This window comes from Humulus lupulus, chromosome 4 (genome assembly GCF_963169125.1).
Source record: "Humulus lupulus chromosome 4, drHumLupu1.1, whole genome shotgun sequence".
NCBI classification, from domain to species: Eukaryota; Viridiplantae; Streptophyta; class Magnoliopsida; order Rosales; family Cannabaceae; genus Humulus; species Humulus lupulus.
In genome coordinates this window covers 124753025-124773440 of record NC_084796.1, presented here as the reverse complement: position 1 = coordinate 124773440, position 20416 = coordinate 124753025, and the positions used below count along the sequence as shown (strand labels likewise).

Genomic DNA, 20416 nt, shown 5'->3' with positions numbered 1-20416 from the left:
GATCAGGCTACGCGGCAGGTGCAGCCAGATTCCTAGCCAATTGGAGGGCTGCTTCGAGGGCTGCCATGGCATCCCTCTAACAACGGTCCATCTCCGCCTGTCTCTCACTCAGCTCTTGGCGCTGGCGCTCTATCTCTCTCTGCTGTGACGCCATTATCTCGGCGGTACTCTCTTGATTGGCCCTCAGAGTGGCCAATTCATCTTGCAACACCCCCCATGTTGTCTTCAAAGCCTCAGAGTCTACTTCCTCCTCATTGAACTCCAAATGAGGTTCATCTTTAGCCATGTTTGGTGGAGGAGGCTGGGATGGAGCGGCAGCAGCCTGTCCAGTTTTCTTGGTAGTCTTTGCCATTAGTTGTTTCGGATTCAAGGCTCTCAATGAAAGCACTAGAATGTTGACCCTGATTTTGGTCAACGACACGGAGTCTAGGAAAATACAAGAAAATGATATAGAGCTTGAAAATAATCTAATGGAAAGATAAAGAACACAGGGATTTATAGTGGTTCGGCCCCAATGATTGGTAATAACCTATGTCCACTTGATACTATTATTGATATTGAATTCCCAAGGTGTGATCAAAGAACAAGGGTTCCTGAGTTTCACGGACCTTAGAGGAAGAAAACAATACAGTGATGGATAATAGTAATATAATTCTCTAAGCATAAAAGATCGATCCCCTTCCTTGAGCTATCTCTTGTATATTTATAGGCTCAGGAAGAGTTACATGAATTAGGAAATAATATCTATCCTTAATGATCGGATCTGCAAGTCATAATGAAGAGATATTCTCGAATATCATCACAACTATACAGATTTTTACATAAATGAACGAATATACGACTAGGTTGGTCGTACATAAAACTTGATCTCGTCGTGCAGAAATAATGTTGGTCGATAGGCGAGCCGTATCTTTGCTACGTGTCCGCCACGTGTCAAAAATCCTTGCCACGTCATCAGCAACTGATTTATGGATAAACACCTTGGCTTCTTCCATTTCCAGAAGCTTTGTGTCAAATCTATCTGGAAGCACGCGAACTATTTTTCGAACTAAAACAAATTCATCAAGTTTCTCACCCAAAGTAAAAAACTCGTTAGCAATGTCAAACAATTTTTCATAAAGCTCAAACAAAGTTTCAGATTCTAACATTCTCAATTCATCAAATTTATTTTGTAACATGGTAAAACGCGATCTTTTGACATCAGCAGTCCCTTCAAATTGAGTTTGAAGGATTTGTCATGCCTCTTTTGCAGACTCACAAGAAGAAATCAATTTTATAAATCATTCACCAACACCATTAAAGATCGCATGCAAAGCCTTATTATTGTAACCAAATAATTTTTCATCTTTAGTAGACCACTCGAATTCAGACTTTACTTTAGTATTACCTTCTTTGTCTTTATCAGTTGGTGGAGTCCATCCAGATAGTATAGATCTCCAAGCCCTTTCATCTTGTGACTTGATAAACGCCCTCATTCAGACTTTCCAATAAGGATAGTTAGTATCATTGAGTAGAGGAGGTCTAGTTATGGAACTTCCTTCTACAAAGAAAGACATCTTACACAAAACAAATTAAATGGAAAAATAACCACAAGATCTCACTAAGAGTTTAGTGAATTGCTTTGATACCAAATGAAATTCCGTATTTTAATGTTACCAACTTTATATTTAATTAAATGTGGAATAAAAGGTTGGTACTATAACAAATATTCTATAGCTACAGACAGAGATTCTAGAACTACAGAAATACACAACAGAAGGATAAAACAGAAAAATAAAAAACACACAGTTTTTTTACGTGGTGTCAATATCCTTTTGGATATTACTAGTCCATTGGGCCACGCCCAGAGATAAGATCCATTAATAAAGTTTCTCAAAAATACAAAGTATTTGACTTAAGCAAAGATTAGACTCCCTCTAATTTTATGCCGCAAGCTTGATGTATTTTCCACTTTATGAATGAACATTGCTGAAACTTCAAGAACTCGAACTCCCTTCGATTTTCTTAAAGAGTGCTTGCTTCCTCCCGAGGCAAGACTAGGATGAACCTTCTCTCGAAGGTTTTCTCTTTGTTCTTCTTTTTGTTGAATTATTTCAATACACAAAATACATACAAAGACACAAAATAAGAGAGGTATAGTCGAACCACTAACCTCTACAAAATAAATACACTTTTTCTATTGATGTAAAATAATTTTAAGAATAGACAAAAGTGTTAACCTAGACAAGCCTGCTATGGTAAGTATTTATACACAAATATACTCACATAAGACAACCTTTACTAGGTCTGAACGCACACAGTTCACTAGGAAATGTTTCCTTAAATAATCAATCAATTACATTGAATCATCCGAGATATGAGGAAACAAACAGACTATCTATAGCTACAGATCAGTCCGTATCTGAGCTGACATTGCAAGATCCTCTCTTCAATTTTAATGAGGGTCAATCTAGTCATAAGAATTAAGTTGTCAAATGAAATCAGCCAGATATAAAATAAATCAACATTTATTATTTGATTCATATGTTAAAAGATAAGTATATTAGCAAACCTTCTATAAATAGAATAGATTGATATAATCATAACATAAATGTGAATAGAATAAAAATGAAGTAATCTTCTATTGAATGCCGAGATTACAAGAAATAAATCAAAAAATATTTTGTCAAATATAATTTTCCAAAAATGGAATTTACAAAAACTATATAGTTAAATAATTAATTAATTGCCCATAACTATCACATAATTATTTCCTTGCCCAGGAAAATTAATTCATTTGTAATTAAGTCTTTCTCTCTACAAATCTTTCTTATGACATCCTTACCCTTGACAGTGTAGGACAGACATAACCTGGGGACCATGGACCTATAATAGGAAGCTCAAATAAACTAGATTATTAATTAAACTTTTTAATCTAATAATCTTATTTATTAATTCCATGATATAATATGCAATTACACTCTAAGCATTTATAGAATTATATTTATTGAGTTTTCTTTGTAGTCCATCGATATAATCTATAAATGTAGTTTTGTCCTCCAATTATTGGTTCGTTAATTAGAGCCGGTCAAAATTATTGTTTTACCTTTTTAATTACCTCTTGTTCCTTAAGTACCATTAATTCACTAGCGAATAATTAATCTATAATCAAATTATAGATTTGAGATAAATAACTATTCAGTTCTAGAATTAACCCTTAAGGGAACCAATATTCGATCTATTAGGAAAGTGTGGACTCCATTTTTGTAAATCATGTTCCCAGCCATTCATGATATTGAATCTATCAAACAAAAGTCATTAGCCTCATTATACTAAGAAAAATTAATGAGTGAATCAAAAGACCCAATAAGCACAAATAGGAGTTCATGACTACTCATGATTTAGATTGATCTACAAATGATCATCTATTATGATACAAATTAAATATGTATGGCAAACGATATGTTTATAAATATAGTTAATTCATATCGGTCCTGTCATATATAATCTCTATTATATACAGTACATTTACCAAGATATCTATCCACATCAGTAATCTGAATATAGACTACTTGCATCACGTATGCTTGGTAAACTGTACTAGTAACCATTCATTAAAGATTCATTACTTTAATATGTTACTGACTATTTTATTCATTGTATATGATCTTAATTCTCTTGTACTAATACAAGATTATATCCTCATAAATGAATATAAAATTTTCTTGATATTCTTATAAATTATTCAAATAACAATTATAACATTAAAATATAATAAAATTGTACTTTTATTTAAATCAATAAAATATTTTTACATACTTTTAGAGCATAAATCCTAACATTAAATACTCTTTTACATTGATTTCTACTCTTGCGAGCCTATATTTTAAGTTTGTTTTTTATATCTCGAAATTAGGGGTGTAAATGTAAGCAAATTCGAACCCTACTTATTGCTACTATATAAAAATTAAAAATAAAACTAATTATTAATAATAATGAATTATATAATATATTCAAGACAACCCGGTCCATAGATCTATATCAATTGATGATACCAAGATTATTATAAGGTAGGCAAGCCTCATCCTTATCCATTGAATTAATATCTTGTATAATTAATTAAAAAAATTCGAAACAACTGTCACTTTACGCCATGCACCACCCATTCTACTAACTACTAAAAACAATGAGTAATCTAATGATAATAATAAATAAAAAGAAGAAATGGAAGTCACTTTCTTGACTAAGTAGCTTGCCTAACATAACATGGCTTCTTAGATATCAGTCAAGTACTGTGCACGGTTTTGTAAAAGAAAATTTTCAAGGAGGCCTCTCTCTCTCTCTCTCATATTAAGTGTGTTGACCGTTTTGATCATCATGATCAAAATTCTTAATGATAATTATTCAAGTACATGAAAAAAAGAGAATATGATCATACATATTTAGATCAAGATATGAGTATCTGACCAGCTTGAAATATGTATCATGTATTTACAGACAGAATATGATCAAGACAGAGCTAGTTTTTACTGTTTTCTGCAGGTATGTGCTATTTATATGTATATAAGTGTATATATATATATATGTATGTATTTATGAATTTTTTTATGTATGTGTGTGCATAAATGTTTGTATATTGTATATGTAAGTATGTGTATATGTTTGGGGTCGAGTACTACTAACTATTATTAATTAGCAGAGATGAGTGATCGATCGCGTGCAGTAGTAAAAGGAATATAATAAAACGACGCTGGCCTTTTGTTAATTTCATATTAATGATTTAGTAAATGAAGTGTTATAATCTATCTCATTATTTAGAATTAAAGAATAGTATATAAATTATTATTTAATTTAGATATGTATATGGATCGATGATTAAATTAATATTGGAAGCCTGAAATAAATAAATAATAAAGAATATTAAGAAAATATTGATTTATTAAAAATATATGTATTTTTGCCTTTCTATTTATTTTTCTAAAAATTCAAGAATTTAATTACTTCAATATTTAACTATTTAAATCATATTACTGCAAAAGAAATGACTATTTAAATCATATTAAAATAGCTTATAATATACATGTTATACTTTTCTCAATATACACTATAGCTAAATAAATAACTCCATTCAATTTTAATGTTGTATCTTTCTTATTTGTCCTATCACTTAAAATTCATACCCTTATAATCTAAATCATAGTCCAACATTTTAGGGAAATTTGCATATATATACCGTAAATTAATAAAAAACAATCTAAATACATCTGTTAAGTGAAATTAATTACAAATATACAACTCCGAATAATGCCAACTAATAAATGATTTATTGGTAAATACGGCACCCAAACCCATTCAATAACACATGTAATTTTTCTTCATAATAAATTATTAATATTTTAGAAACTAATAATATAATTATTAATTATTAGTATTATAAAAATGAATCTAATAATTTGAATACAATTCACTTAATAATATATAATATGGCCAAATCTATCACAATAAATTTGTTTGTTGGTTTGATTTTTTTTATTAAGGTATTCTCTTTTAACTAAATTAATCATAACAAAAAAAAATATTGGCAAAATAAAATATTACTTGTGAAAACCAATTCAAATAAATATAGGTTTTTTTTGGACAAATAAATAAATATAGATTTTAATACTTAAAATTTGGTCATCATTAATTTACTAATTTAAAAATTCACTATCACATAAACACACTATTTTCTTTTGTTAATATGTTTGTAACAATGATTTACAGAATTACTTTTATAAGTAAAATATTCAATTTTTGTAACTAAAATTTACAAAAATGTTAGATGTTAGAACAACTAATATTAATATTATAACAAGTAGTAACAAAACTATTACAATTAATAATAAAATTGTTATATGCAATAACTAAAACTCATTAAAAAGTATAAATATCGTTACAAAATTGCAACACGTAGCAACAAAACTATTACAATAAGTAAATAATTTTTACAAATTTGTAAACAACACTTACAGATTAATTCATAACAAAAAAATCTATTTTTGTAACAGAAGTGTACAAAACTAACTCTCAAATAAAATTATTTTTTTCAACTAATATTTGCATAAATAATTTATATATTTACTTAACATAATTGTATTAAAAATTTACTAATTTACTAATTTTAATAGTTATTTATCCTTCTAATATTATTCGTAATACAACATTACTAATTTGTGACAGCTTGTTATTATTTCAATAATTATTCATCTTTTAGTATTATTTAAATAGATTTATTTTAATTATATTTGTTAAAATTTTCAATACGATGATTAAATAAACCATTCTTTCCTTTAACTGTATTATATATACGTGTATATATATATATATGCTTCATTCATTATATAACCAAAATAATATATACATATAATAAGATACTATAATTATTAATTTTAATATTTTAATTTTATCACTCAATATATATATAATTATATAGATAATAATATACTGTGATTAGTAGAACTATAGACGCATGTTGTATGCATATTTATATGGATATACGTCTTAAAATACCTATATATATTTGTATATTGTATATTTGAAGTTTTTTTATAGGGTGATGTATGTAATTGTCCTAATATTTTAAACCACGATCCACCAATAACTAGTGGATATAGTAATTCAATACTAAGTTCAGCTCGACTCGAAAATATTAGATCACAATTCAAATTAAAATATGTTTCATTTCTTAGTTTTGAGATTAAACTTATGGTAGGATGTGATAAATATATTTATATGTTAGTAGTAGTCGAGTTACACAAATTTTAATGTCAAATGTTGCATGAAAACAGGGATCTAGCTTATCGAACTAGGTTGAATGATTGTGTTTAGCATTTATAACCTAACTACAGTATTCTTGGATTTGTGTGATTTCACCCTTCAGAAAATTTTTATTTTTTAATATTTTTTCATTATGGCTATTCCTTTAAAAAAAATGGAGAAAAAAGATCATTTTAATGTATAATTAAATAAAATTAATATTTTTTTATTATTTTTATAATAAATCTTATTCCATTTCAATACTCTTAAGTGCATGTTTAGTTTGGTAGAATGTACCTTAGAATGGAAATGTCACTCCTATGCAAAATACATTGCAATGTTAGGCATGCTCTTTTAGCTTTAGGAAGGAGATTCCAATAGAATTATAATGCCAATGAGCATTGGAATTAGCTTTCCAACCAACCCCATAGCTTAGGAATTCGGTTTTCATTCTTAATTTTTTTAATATATTATTACCTATTTTACCAAAATAGATTTAATATTATAATTAACTATATTAACTATCAATTACACAAAATGTTATGACTATATCAATGCATAAATTATGTCAAATATAATTTTTGGATAAATGCATATAAAATATAAAATAATAAATAATATTAGTTTATTCAAATGAATTGATATGTAAAACAGTTTATTATATCAATATTTTAGTTAAAAAAATTTCTTCTGAGCAAAAAAATATATTTTAGTTTGAAATAAAAAATGTAATAATATTAAAAATAAAATAAGGGCATGTTTTAGTTTTTCAAATTAATATTTGATTTTAGCCTTTAATATTTGTATTTTTTTAAAATTAAAATATAAGAAAAAAAATTGTAAGTTTTTAAATGGCATTTATTCATTTATGATTTTACTATGTATTATTATATTCTTTTTTTATGAAAATATTAAATATTAATAACACAACCAAGCACAAAAACATTCTTAAAAATAAAATATAAAATATGCACAAATGAACACAATAATAAAACTATCATGTTAGTACTATATCTTTGTCCAAACTCATCCGTTACGCTCCTACCCAACATTACATAAAAATATTGATTATTTGTGATTATGATCATTAGTTATTTTCATTAACCATAGTAATAGAACCAAGTGGCAAGTACTCCTAACGCCATATAACTATCTCTTAAAACATTTGATTTATAAAAAACTAAACAAGTTTGAGGTAAACTAATCCAACACACAAAAACAATTGCAGTACATTAATTATCATTGTTACAAAACGACCACATTATTGACTTGTACATGTGATTGATTTTTATAAATTAATTTCTAAAATAAATGTTGGACGTTCGGCAAAGCCGGCTTTTAACAGAATTAAAGATCCTAAGGACAGCTGCCTTTGGCCTCCTTCCTTAGTCCTGTCTGAGCCAGTAATCAAACACCAAGTGTGAACTTCTTAAACGGTACTCAATTGCCACGTAACGTAACATAACTTCCCGCCATTGCATTTTCAGATCACCCGATCCACGGTCGCCGTACATCTGTTTGCCGTCATTCGATCCAACGGTCGTGATTAAAATATCCTGTCCACCGTGATCTTGTATGGCGGTGGCGATGTGTCTAAAACACCAAAAAAAAAAAATTTACATAGGAGTGTGTGTGAGTGTGAGTGTGAGCGTCAGAGACACTTACTACTTTCCACTTTCGTGGGTGGTTTCGGTCGAAACGGCGTCGTTTTGACACTTTTTTGACTTTACTGAGAAAAGAAAAGACCATTTAAAGATAGAGGGCTTTCACTTTGTTTGGAAATTGGGACACAGGAAATAAAGAGCAAGAAGAGTTAAGACAGTGAGAGAGTCCGGCGATGCTGAGGATGGACGATTTATCTCAATTCTTGATTCTTCTTCTTCTTCTTCTTCTTCTTCTTCTTCAAATCTGATCGTTCATCTGTGAGACTTTCAACTGACGGCTCTGATCGTCTCTTCTGTTCTTTCTCCTCTCTGGTCTCCCTGCTAAGTGAGTTTCTTTCCTATTGATTCAATCATTAATTTCGTGCTAAAATATTTTGTTCTGCTGCTCCGATTTTCGTTTATTGGATTCGAGTTTCTTGATCTGTAAAAACCTTTCTTTAGTTTTTTCTTTCTTTTTTTAGACGATTTGAATATTTTTTTCCTTTTTAGGTCTGGTTGAATTTGATATATCAAAACTTTCTCAGATGATTGTTAAAAAAGGAAATTTAACTGAAATTTCACTTTAAATTGACGATGTTTATTTCTTTGGTTTAAATTTTGTTATTTGTTAACAGCACTTCTCCAATCTCGGCTGCTAGCAATTTAATTGGAAACGTTGGCATTAATTTTATCTATTTATTTATTTGGCAATAATGGTATTAGTGCGGCTTAATCAGAGCTAGCTAATGTCTATGTAGTTTATTATTATCTCTGGGTTCACATGGTTTGTTTTTATATTTAGTATATTTTTTTCTTCTGTGATTTGCTTGGAGATAATTATAAATTTTTTCTTTTTGTTTGATTTATGCCCGTAATGACACTCCAACACCCCTCTTTTGTTGCAGATGTTGTTGGTTAAAGAGTCCAGTCGCAGTGCATAATCTGAAGAGCTCCCAAGTGCAGTAAGTTTGAATCAATGTAATCAGTTTCGACTACTTCACAAATGCTAGTAGGTTAGTTGATGACTGGTTTCGATACTTTTTATCTCTCTCATTCAATTGGTGTCAACTGGCACCTTCTTGAGAGAGAGGTCATCTCTGTCCCACAGTTTGAACTAGGTACGGGTTTTCATCTTCTATGTCTGCTAAGTTGGATATGCCTGTTCGGACAAATATGGCTGTTGCAGTTTTTAATCGTGTTCGCAATGGCGAGTGCAACAATGTTGCGACCAGTGGGAGTCTCTCTCGGAGGAGAAGAGTTTTTGTGCAGACTGAGACTGGTTGTGTTCTGGGAATGGAATTGGAGAAGGGTGACAACGCACATACTTTAAAGAGGAGATTGCAGGTTGCTCTTAATATACCTACTCATGAGAGCTCTTTGACATTTGGGGATCTTGTGTTAAATAATGATCTTAGTGCTGTTCGAAATGATTCACCCTTACTTCTGACTAGGAATATCATTCACAGGAGCTCATCAACGCCTTGTTTGTCGCCTACTGGGAACAATCCCCTTCAGCAGTGGGATCAGAGTGAGCTGGTAGAGATATTAGCAGGTAATCGCTTACTTGGAAGCAGTGAACTGGTCAAGGACATTGTAGTGGCTATCAAGAAGGGTGTCGATCCTATCCCTGCTCAGGGTGGGCTTGGAGGTGGATATTTTTTTAGGAATAGCAGCGGTGAAACTGTTGCCATTGTGAAGCCAACAGATGAGGAGCCCTTTGCACCGAACAACCCAAAAGGCTTTGTAGGTAAAGCTCTTGGGCAGCCAGGCTTGAAGCGTTCTGTCCGCGTTGGGGAAACAGGGTTTAGAGAAGTGGCTGCCTACCTATTGGATTATGATCACTTTGCCAATGTGCCACCAACAGTACTTGTAAAGGTAACACACTCAGTGTTCAATATAAATGATGGTGTAGTCAGTGGCAATAATCTTCAGAATAAGAAGAAGGTAAGCAAGATAGCCTCTCTTCAGCAGTTCATTCCTCATGACTTTGACGCGGGTGACTATGGAACCTCGAGTTTTCCAGTTTCTGCCGTTCATAGAATAGGGATTTTAGATATTAGGATCTTTAACACTGACAGGCATGCGGGAAACCTTTTAGTTAGACAACTAGATGGTATTGGAAGGTTTGATAAGGTAGAGCTCATTCCAATTGATCATGGCCTTTGCTTACCAGAGAACTTAGAAGATCCTTATTTTGAATGGATCCATTGGCCTCAGGCATCAATTCCTTTCTCCGAGGATGAGCTTGAGTACATAAACAAGCTTGATCCAAATCGTGATTCTGAAATGCTTCAGATGGAGCTGCCCATGATTCGAGATGCATGTCTTCGGGTTCTAATCCTTTGCACATTGTTTCTCAAGGAAGCAGCTGCTTTTGGACTGTGTCTTGCTGAGATTGGCGAGATGATGAGTAGAGAGTTTCAGAGCCAGGAGGACCAGCCGAGTGAACTTGAGGTTCTCTGCCTTGAGGCGATGAGGAGCTTAGCAGATTGGAACTCATCAAGCTCTGAGGCTGAAAGAGTAGATGAAGAGTTTCTCTTTGACATAGATAGTGAGGATACTGCAGGCATAAACCTTGCTCCTGTGAGCACAAGAAACCTCTCAAGCCAAGATTCATTTCACAAGTCGAAAGTTCCAAATGGTCAATTCTTGCTATCTAAATTGGATGAGGGTCTCGAAGAAGATGATGAAGCTGATGTGGATGAGAAGCCAGACAAGAATGAAGGATTCTCAGATTGGCCGAATTGGGATAACATCGCTCCAAAGTTATGCATGTCTCAAAACAAGGCTGACTTTAAGAAGGAAAGATTATGTTATAATGGTAGAATTGGTACCTCATCTGGGATAAGAACAAGTGCTAACGAGCAGCAACCCACCACGAGGACTTTTGTTGATCTTTCTTTTATGAGCAAGGAAGAATGGGTAGTTTTTCTTGATAACTTCAAGGAGCTTCTTTATTCTGCTTTTGCCAATCGAAGATCTGCTACTATTGAGCGGAGACAGAAGCTGAGACTTGGATCATCATGTCGATTTTGACATAGTTTGACTCTGTTCATTTAGTAAAACACGGAGAAAGAAGTGTACTTTTAGTTCGTAGAAGATGGGGTGTTTTCAATTAGTAGTGTAGTGTTGAACATAATAAATGCCCTACAGTGTAACATATTTCGGGATGTGTTTTGAGTGAAAGAACTATGAGATTACATTTTCTTTCGTTTGCGTTTTCATGTGATACTCTCATAATTGGTTGCCCTTGCATGGTTTTGAGTGTTCGTGAAATACTTCATTATTTGGAGAAAAATATAGATAGAAATGGGTACGAAGATGTATAATTTTTGTGTAATATTGCGAGTTTCTTAATCTTGCTTGGATGTAAAATATATCATTTTGTGTAATTTTTTTCCCCTTTCAAATCTTGCTTGTACATAATTTGTCTCATTTTATAGAGTATTGTATTGGAATATAAATATTAATAATACATTACAAATCAGTATACCATCTGCTACAGAACAATAGAAGGCTCCAAGACCAATGAATATCTGATACGGAGCAGACGTTCTATTTTTCGTTTCTGAAGTCTCTGATCTCTAAAGCTGCCATTGCCATCAGCTTCATCTTCACTTTAATTAATTACGAGTTAGGTTTAAAAGAAAACAAATACACATAAGAACCTCCCTCTCCTTCGATCCTCAGAATACAGGTTAAAAACCAGAGTTATTGTTGTACGAGCTATCATGAATCCATGTTCTTTCTCCCAAAAGAATTTGTTACAAGGGGTGGACTATTTATATGCACACATGAACAGGTATTGCTTCCTATCTTCTAGTTCAATCATGATTGCTTCTCATCAGGATTTTTTAATTTTTTAATTTTTTTTTTGCTTTCTGTAACATGATGAAACTGACAACATTCATTACAGAACTGTTGAAGCATTCTTGGCATGAGTCGGCCATAATATTGGACTGAGGTAGCTTCTCGGAAAGTTCAGTGTGAGGGCAAACAAAGCTTGAGAAAGAATAGAAGCCATACTTTTTTTTGTACTCTAGACCACAAGCAGCCAAAATGGTATGTGTTGCAAGCCTTGCAATTTCCTTGAATGCGTTAACCTCTGCAGTAGCAAAAATTGTTGAGGCAATTTAAGCCCAACTCAAGAGAAATTTCATGTGTCTAAAACCACTAATCCATACAAACAAGTTGACACAGATTTCATCAAAGAAATAGGTTATGATTACATGTTGATACCTGAAGGAATTAAGACTTTACGATAACATTTTATAATTGACAATGGAAATATTTGTAATTTTAAGGCAAAAAAGAACCAAGAAAAAGAAAAACAGAAAGCAAAAACAATAAATAAGGAATAAGAATTTAGTTTAGAATAATTACAAAGAGGCCATAGATAACTTTTCTGCGTGATTCTAACACCTATACTGTATAAAATTGTAATTCAAAATTAGAATTAGTCTACTTATATTTAGATGTACAGCTAGAGTATTATTAGTTAGATTCTAAGTTGTTAGTCAGTTTCTATACTTATGGATTAGTTTGCTTTTTAAATATCTAATGGATCTATTTATTCAGCTTTTTGGTTAATTAATAAAATGAAACATATATCCAAACTTACATGGTATCAGAGCAAACCCTACATCTAATCGCATAGCCCTAAGCCTTGATCGCATAACCTTGCTGAACCCTAAACCTCAGCCTATCCTAAAAAATGTTTTTTTCACGATGGAGACAGAAACTACGGCAGCTACTGTAGCTAACCCCAAAAATTCTTCTCCCGTCACTAGTGAAACTGCTCCTCTGTCTATTCTATGCACATCACAGTGCATAGATTAAATGGTAACAATTATTTGAGTGGTCTCAGTCAGTAAAGCTTGCTATTGATGGAAGAGGGAAGTTGGGGTATCTCACTGGAGACGTGAAGACACTGAAGGAAGGCGAAGAAGGGTACAATCTCTGGAGATCTGAGAACTCTCTTGTAACAGCATGGCTTCTCAACTCCATGGACAGCTCCATTGCCAAGCCGCATATGTTCATGAAGACAGCCAAAGAAGTGTGGGATTCCATTAAGGAAACCTACTCGTATCTAGAAAATTTCTCCCAGATTTTTGAATTAAAACAAGGCTTTGGCAGTCAAAACAAGGAAATAGGGCTGTGACAATCTATTACAATGAGATGGTAGCACTCTGGCAAGAACTTGATCAGTGTTATGATGATAAGTGGGAAAACACGGACGAATACACTCGGCATCAAAAGCGTGAAGAGAATGATCGTGTTTTTATGTTCTTAGCAGGTGTTAATCGTGCTCTTGATGAAGTAAAAGGGAGAATTCTTGGACGATGTCCACTACCATCCATTCGAGAACTTTTTTCTGAAGTTCGCTTGGAGGAAAATCGTCGGAAGATCATGTACAACAATGAATCTGCCGAGCAAGAAAATGAGAACCCTGCGCTGGTTGTTCGAGGAGGAGGACAGGAAGGAGAAAGGAAGAAACCATGGTGAAATTTTTGTAAAAAACTGTGGCATACAAGGGAGACTTGCTGGAAAATTCATGGAAAGCCACCTGGGGGAAAGAAGAAACCAGAAAAAGGCTATCAACCCATGGCTGAAGACTCACAAGAGCCACAAAATACCTCTGGACAGCCGGCTTGTCAAGGGATCATCAATTCAGGTGCTAGTGCTCATATGACTGGAAATTCTAAGTTATTTTCAACATATAAACCTTGTGCAGGAAATAAAAAAGTTAGAGTTGCTGAGGGATCTTTTTCAACGATTGCTAGAACTGGTGATATAATTATCTCACCTTCTTTAATTTTATCTAAAGTATTACATGTTCCAAACTTGTCATGTAATCTTATTTCCATCAGCAAAATGACCCAAGATAAAAAATGTCAAGCTAACTTTTATCCTTCACATTGTCATTTTCAGGAACTGGAATCGGGGAAGACGATTGGCAATGCTAGGGAACGTGATGGACTCTATATTCTTGAAGAGGGAATGAACTATAATATAGGAGGTCAAAAGAGCCCTTGCCTGCAGATCTCTACCACCCAAAATAATAATGAGAATTATTTATTGCATTTTCGTCTAGGACATCCTAGTTTTTATTATTTAAGTAAATTGTTTCCTAAGTTATTTTTTAATAAAAGTCCTTTATTCCAATATGAAATTTGTGCTTTAGCTAAACACCATAAAAATCCCTACCCATCGCAGCCATATAAACCAACCAAACCTTTTGCACTTGTTCATAGCGATATATGGGGTGCGTCTTGTGTATCAACTCACTCGGGTAAAAGATGGTTTCACATTAATTGATGATCATACACGGGTAAGTTGGATGTTTTTGCTAAAAGAAAAATCTGAAGTTAAAAATGTTTTAAAAATATTTTATCACATGGTTCAAACCCAGTTTAAAACACAAATTCAAATGGTTAGGAGTGACAATGGGCGTGAGAATTTTGTTCGCACATTAACAATTTTTTTGAAAAAAACGGGATCATTCATCAAAGCTCTTGCATAGATACACCACCACAGAATGGCATAGCTGAAAGGAAAAATAGGCAATATTCTTGAAGTTACACGAGCTTTAATGCTTTCAACAAAAATTCCAAAATATCTTTGGGGAGAGAGTGTTCTTCATGTTACCTATTTAATAAATCGAATGCCTTCAAAAGTTTTGAAATTTCAAACACCGATTAGTATTCTTCAAATAGAATTTCCTCAATCTCGTATGTTCCATTCTATGCCATTAAATTTTTTTGGATGTACTGTGTTTATAAAAAATCCGGATAGAACTGCAAGTAAGTTAGATCCAAGAGGGAATAGCCAAAAGGGTAAAAATGTTTTGATCTTGTTTCTAGAAAAATATTTGTTACCATGGATACTGAATTCTTTGAATCAAGACCATTTTTCACTTCTCATCTTCAAGGGGAGAATAATCAGGAAGATGATATATTTTTCAAAGAATTAAGAACGGAAAAATTTATTATTCCACAAAATCAGGAAAGTTTAACCACTAATAGTGAGACTACGATTCTAATACCAGAGTCTATGGTTTTAAGTCCTGAAAAACAGCCAAGTATGTCTTAAGAATTAACTGAGGACAGGTATAGAGATCGGGCAAGTACTCTATTTGATCGAGTTTACACAAGGAAGTTTCCAAATCGAGGAGCAGAGCCTATTACGTCACCAGCAAGTCAAGAGTCTAAACCGGCGCTAGAACTTGAAAGTGGTAAGCAAAACTCTGACCTTGATCTTCCTATTGCCCTTAGAAAAGAAAAGCGAGCCTGTGCTATATATCCTACCTCTCCTTATGTCTCGTATTCAAAATTATCTCATGCATACACTATTTTTTCCATGAATGTATCATCTGTGGTTATTCCAAGTAGTATTCAGGAGGCTCTATCTCAACCTAAGTGGAAAAAGGTTGTTTATGAGGAGATGGAAGCTCTTGAGTAGAATCAGACATGGAGACTTGAGGAGTTACCGAAGGGAAAACCTGTTGTTGGCTGCAAATGGGTATTCACTCCAAAATTTAGAGCAGATGGTACTCTCGAACGCTACAAAGCACGGCTTGTAGCCAAAGGATTTACTCAGACATACGGTATAGATTATACAGAGACATTTGCTCCTGTTGCTAAACTTAATACTATAAGAATTTTGTTATCTGTTGCAGCAAATCTTGATTGGAATCTCAGACAATTTGATGTGAATAATGCATTTCTTAATGGAAGATTGGAAGAAGTATATATGAGACCGCCTCCTGGTTTTTAACCAAGTTTAATTCCAAAGTATGCAAACTGGAGAAAGCACTATATGGACTAAAGCAGTCTCCAAGAGCATGGTTCGATCGGTTCACTCAGTTTGTAAAAGGACAGGGTTATTGTCAAGCTCAATCCGATCATACCCTCTTTACCAAGTTTTCACAAGAAGGGAAGGTAGCTGTATTGATTGTTTACATAGATAACATAATTCTCATTGGAGATTACCACAAGGAATTGGAGATTTTGAACGAAAAGATGGCTAAAGAATTTGAAGTGAAGGATTTGGGAGGATTAAGGTATTTTCTTGGTATGGAAGTTGCTAGATCTAAACAAGGTATTGTTGTCTCAATGAAAATATATTTTAGATCTACTTAATAATACCGGGATGAGTGCTTGTAAACTAGCCGATACTCCGATTGGTCCAAATCAGAAGCTTGGAGCAGTAAAAGATGGAACTCTAGTTAATGTGGAGCAATACCAGAGATTAGTTGGAAGATTAATTAACTTGGCACACACTAGGCCTGACATTGCCTTTGCTGTGAGTCTTGTGAGTCAATTTATGAACTTCCCATACAAGGAGCACCTTGAGGCAACATATAGGATACTGAAGTATCTAAGGAGCTGCCCAGGAAAGGGATTAATTTTCAAGAAAACTGATAGCAGGTCAGTGGAGGCATTTACAGATGCTGACTGGGTAGGGTCGAGTGATAGAAAATCGACTTCTGGTTACTGCACATATGTTTGGGGGAATCTTGTAACTTGGAGGAGTAAAAAACAAAATGTTGTGGCGAGGAGCAGCGCAGAGGCTGAGTTTAGATCCATGGCAAATGGAATTTGCGAGTTATTATGGATAAAACGTGTTCTTGAAGACTTGAAGAAAGATGTTGAGTTGCCTCTTAAACTATTTTGTGATAATAAGGCAGCAATAAGTATTGCACAAAATCCAGTACAACATGACCGGACGAAGCATATTGAAATTGATCGACACTTTATAAAAAAAAAAACTGGAAGCAGGGATTATTCTCCGTTTGTCAAGGTTCTTGTAAACAAGTTGGGCATGTATGATATTTATGCTCCAACTTGAGGGGAGTGTAGAAAATTGTAGTTCAAAATTAGAATTAGTCTACCGTATATTTAGATGTACAACTAGAGTATTAGTTAGAATCTAAGTTGTTAGTCAGTACCTATACTTGTGGATTAGTTTGTTTTTTAAATATCTGATGTATCTATTTATTCAGCTTTTTGGTTAATTAATAAAATGAAACAATTATCCAAACTTACATATACGAATTAGCTTTATCTGATATGTAAAGACGATGCTTTCACATCTTTGACTGTCGAAGAGGACCATTACATGCAATCTCAGGTAATATAAAAAAAACTTTCGAACCAATTTCACCCCAAAACTTACCGAGTTCAACATTTGCTGAAAATAAAACTATGCATTCATACTATGTTTAAACACAATGATCGTACCTAAGTGTTTGTCTCTGCTTAGAAGCTTCAAACTGAGCTTGACAAGGGACTGGATCTCAGTTTTTGCATCACAATGCTTTCCCACTTTACTTTCCACGCTGTCATTTCTGAACCTGGTATCATCCTTATGTACATCTACCTTAGAAGAAGATTGAATTAGCCCTGATCTAACTTTAAAAGAATCAGAGGTTTCTTGCCTCCCGGCAAAAGGAGGTAAAGAACCATTTTGATTACTAGCAATGTTTGATGAAGCTCGATTTGTATTTTCCCTTAATGATGCCAGCCAATTTTCTTCACAGGCATTACCTCCCATGCCAGTAAAGACATTCTTAGACAATGGATGTTCAGACAATCTAGGTGAGCAAGTTGTTGAAAGAACAAAACTACATCCTGCTACCTCATTAACAAAAACCCTACTCGGCTTTTCACTTTTCAACTCCCGTGATTGATGTTTCTTCTCTTCTTTTCCAAATAAATAAGGTTTGACGGGCTTCTCCATTCCAATTCTTCCTGGAGTTCGGACGCCTAAATCTTGACATTTTATTAGATTATCTGAATTTACATTAGATCTTTCTTTTGATGCACTTGCTTTGAGAAGAGGCAGTTTGGATGATTGAAGATTGCTAGCCTTTCCTTGATCACATTGTTTTGATTTCGCAATTTCCATCATTTTCCAAGCCTTATCAATATCATGTGATGCAATACCAACTTGACTATTTGATTGCTCACAGCTTGTGGAAGGTGAAGAGAATCTCACAGACCCTCTTCGCAATGCATTCCAATTTTCTCGCAATACTCTTATTCGACTTTGCACATTACGACAACGATCCAATGTTCTTGCACCTGATTCTTTTGCTTTCTTGGAGGCACCCGGAAGTGTTCTGGTACCAGGACAAGTAACAACATCAGGGCATAATGATCTGTTTGAATTTGAAGAAACTCTTGAAGGATGTCTCTCAGTCACTGTGCTGCTGTACGAGAAGCCATACGAATCTCTTCCAGTAACATTTGCACTGGCAGGAGGAGTCAAATTAGTATTTGTTTCACTATTGGCATATTCAGCCTTAGAAAGGGTACAATCGTGGCAAAACCAATCGCCTTCAGGTACACTGAAACCAAGTCCAACACAGAATGTATGAGCACCTGAATCACAAAGATCACAGAGCAGTAGAAGATTTTCATCTGTTGTCTGATTGCACACGTTACACAAAACCTCGGCATAAGGATCAAAAGAGCCATTTGTGCCCCCAGAATGAATGAATTCCTGATTAATATATCAAAACGTTAGAGAAATTAAACAGATTCCAATTTAGTTATCTTTTAAAATTCATTTACAAAAACTTACTCCGCTGCAGCCAAAGTTTAATTATATAATTTCAATTGTACATAATAAAAAACATAGTTATAAGAGTAACGGTAATAACTAACATTCAAAACTAAATATTGTTTACGCAAATGCAAATGATGTGGCGTGATCAATTATTTGTTAACCACGTTTACTATTTCAATTTCGTCACTGGAAACAGATGCGATATATTTTCACTACGAGCCATGATAACCTAAATGTTAATGAAGTTTAAGGTTTTAATATACAATTAACGTTGAAAACGAACTTAATTGGAAATTGAAGATTGAGAAAAGCAAATTAAAAAAGTTGATAAAAAAAAATTGAAGACTCGCCTGGTCTCGAAGTGGGATCTTAATGAGGCGTTCGCTAGTAAAAATATCGTGTTTAGGCGGTCTGCGAATAGAGGTGAACCTGCGCCTGCATATGGGGCAACGTGACTCCGTCTTGGTCCACTCCATAATGCACAAGAAGCAAAAGTAATGATTGCAACTATCGATTTCGCCTCTGATTGCTTTCCCAGCATCCACATAACAAATCGCACAGCTCTCTGTCTCACACGCTGCTGCCTTCTCCCTAACTCTTTCATTTTCCTCGGCTTCGGGTTCTTCGTCTTCCACTTTGGATTTTGAGATCTGCCTTTGGGTTTCCAAGACGACTTTCAGTCGCTTCTTCTCCGAGAAGCCGAAGTCGGCAGAGAAACATGACATCGCCGTCGCCTAGTTGTGTCGCTGGATGATTGAGAGGAGGGTGATAACGATATACTTACCAGGAGTTAAATTAGGATAATTGCTTATCATACCTTAATAGCTTAAATCTAACTTAAATACACACGCTATTATTGCACAGACCAAATAGCATCTACAGTGGTGAAAGAGAATCAATATTAGGAGACTAAAATTGAAATTAAAAAGAGAGAAAAATTAGAGACATGAGAAAATGAGAAAGTTAATATCAATTTACCATAAAAAAGCCATGGGTGCTTGAGGGGAAATAGCCATGGGTGGCTGCTTGAAGAAGACGCTACTTGAAGAGAAGTAGAAAGACGGTAAATACACATTATTGAAATACAAGATAAACTATGTTTTCAACCAAATCATAAATATTTGTTACTATGAAATCAATTTTCATCTAATAAAATTTTATCAATATTAACATTCTCTTGTTTTATTATATAATTTTAAATTCAAATTTAATTATTTAATTATATATAATTAAAATTATGTTGATAATATTAATAAAATTTTATTATTCGAATTTAAGTTCATAGAAAAATATCAAACTTAAACACAAACATAAAAATCTAGATTGTTGCATATATATAATAATGAAAAAAAATAAATAGATAGATTAATAAAGAAATATATAAAGAAATGGTATATTATTGTGTATTATTGCAATAGGGATGAATC

The 20416-nt window shown here is 33.3% G+C and overlaps 2 protein-coding genes across 4 annotated transcripts; one reads left to right on the top strand and one right to left on the bottom strand.

Moving 5' to 3' along the window:
• The first annotated feature begins 4282 nt into the window (after positions 1–4282).
• On the top strand, positions 4283–11809 carry LOC133830780 (phosphatidylinositol 4-kinase gamma 7-like). 2 transcript variants are annotated; one of them, XM_062260848.1, is made up of 3 exons: positions 4283–4521; positions 8262–8763; positions 9323–11809. In XM_062260848.1, exon 3 carries the CDS (start codon positions 9555–9557, stop codon positions 11451–11453), a length of 1899 nt encoding a protein of 632 aa, XP_062116832.1. In that variant the 5' UTR covers positions 4283–4521; positions 8262–8763; positions 9323–9554; the 3' UTR covers positions 11454–11809. The 2 variants fall into 2 exon arrangements, with proteins under 2 accessions (XP_062116832.1, XP_062116831.1); XM_062260847.1 differs by lacking the exon at positions 4283–4521 and having other exon boundaries at positions 8142–8763.
• Positions 11810–11833: 24 nt separating this feature from the next.
• On the bottom strand, positions 11834–20215 carry LOC133830781 (uncharacterized). Of its 2 annotated transcripts, XM_062260849.1 has the most exons (5): positions 19968–20215; positions 19807–19865; positions 19340–19735; positions 17660–18923; positions 11834–12522 (listed from the first exon to the last, which is right to left on the bottom strand). In XM_062260849.1, exons 3-5 carry the CDS (start codon positions 19712–19714, stop codon positions 12272–12274), a joined length of 1890 nt encoding a protein of 629 aa, XP_062116833.1. In that variant the 5' UTR covers positions 19715–19735; positions 19807–19865; positions 19968–20215; the 3' UTR covers positions 11834–12271. The 2 variants fall into 2 exon arrangements, with proteins under 2 accessions (XP_062116833.1, XP_062116834.1); XM_062260850.1 differs by lacking the exon at positions 19807–19865.
• Between the last annotated feature and the right edge of the window lie 201 nt (positions 20216–20416).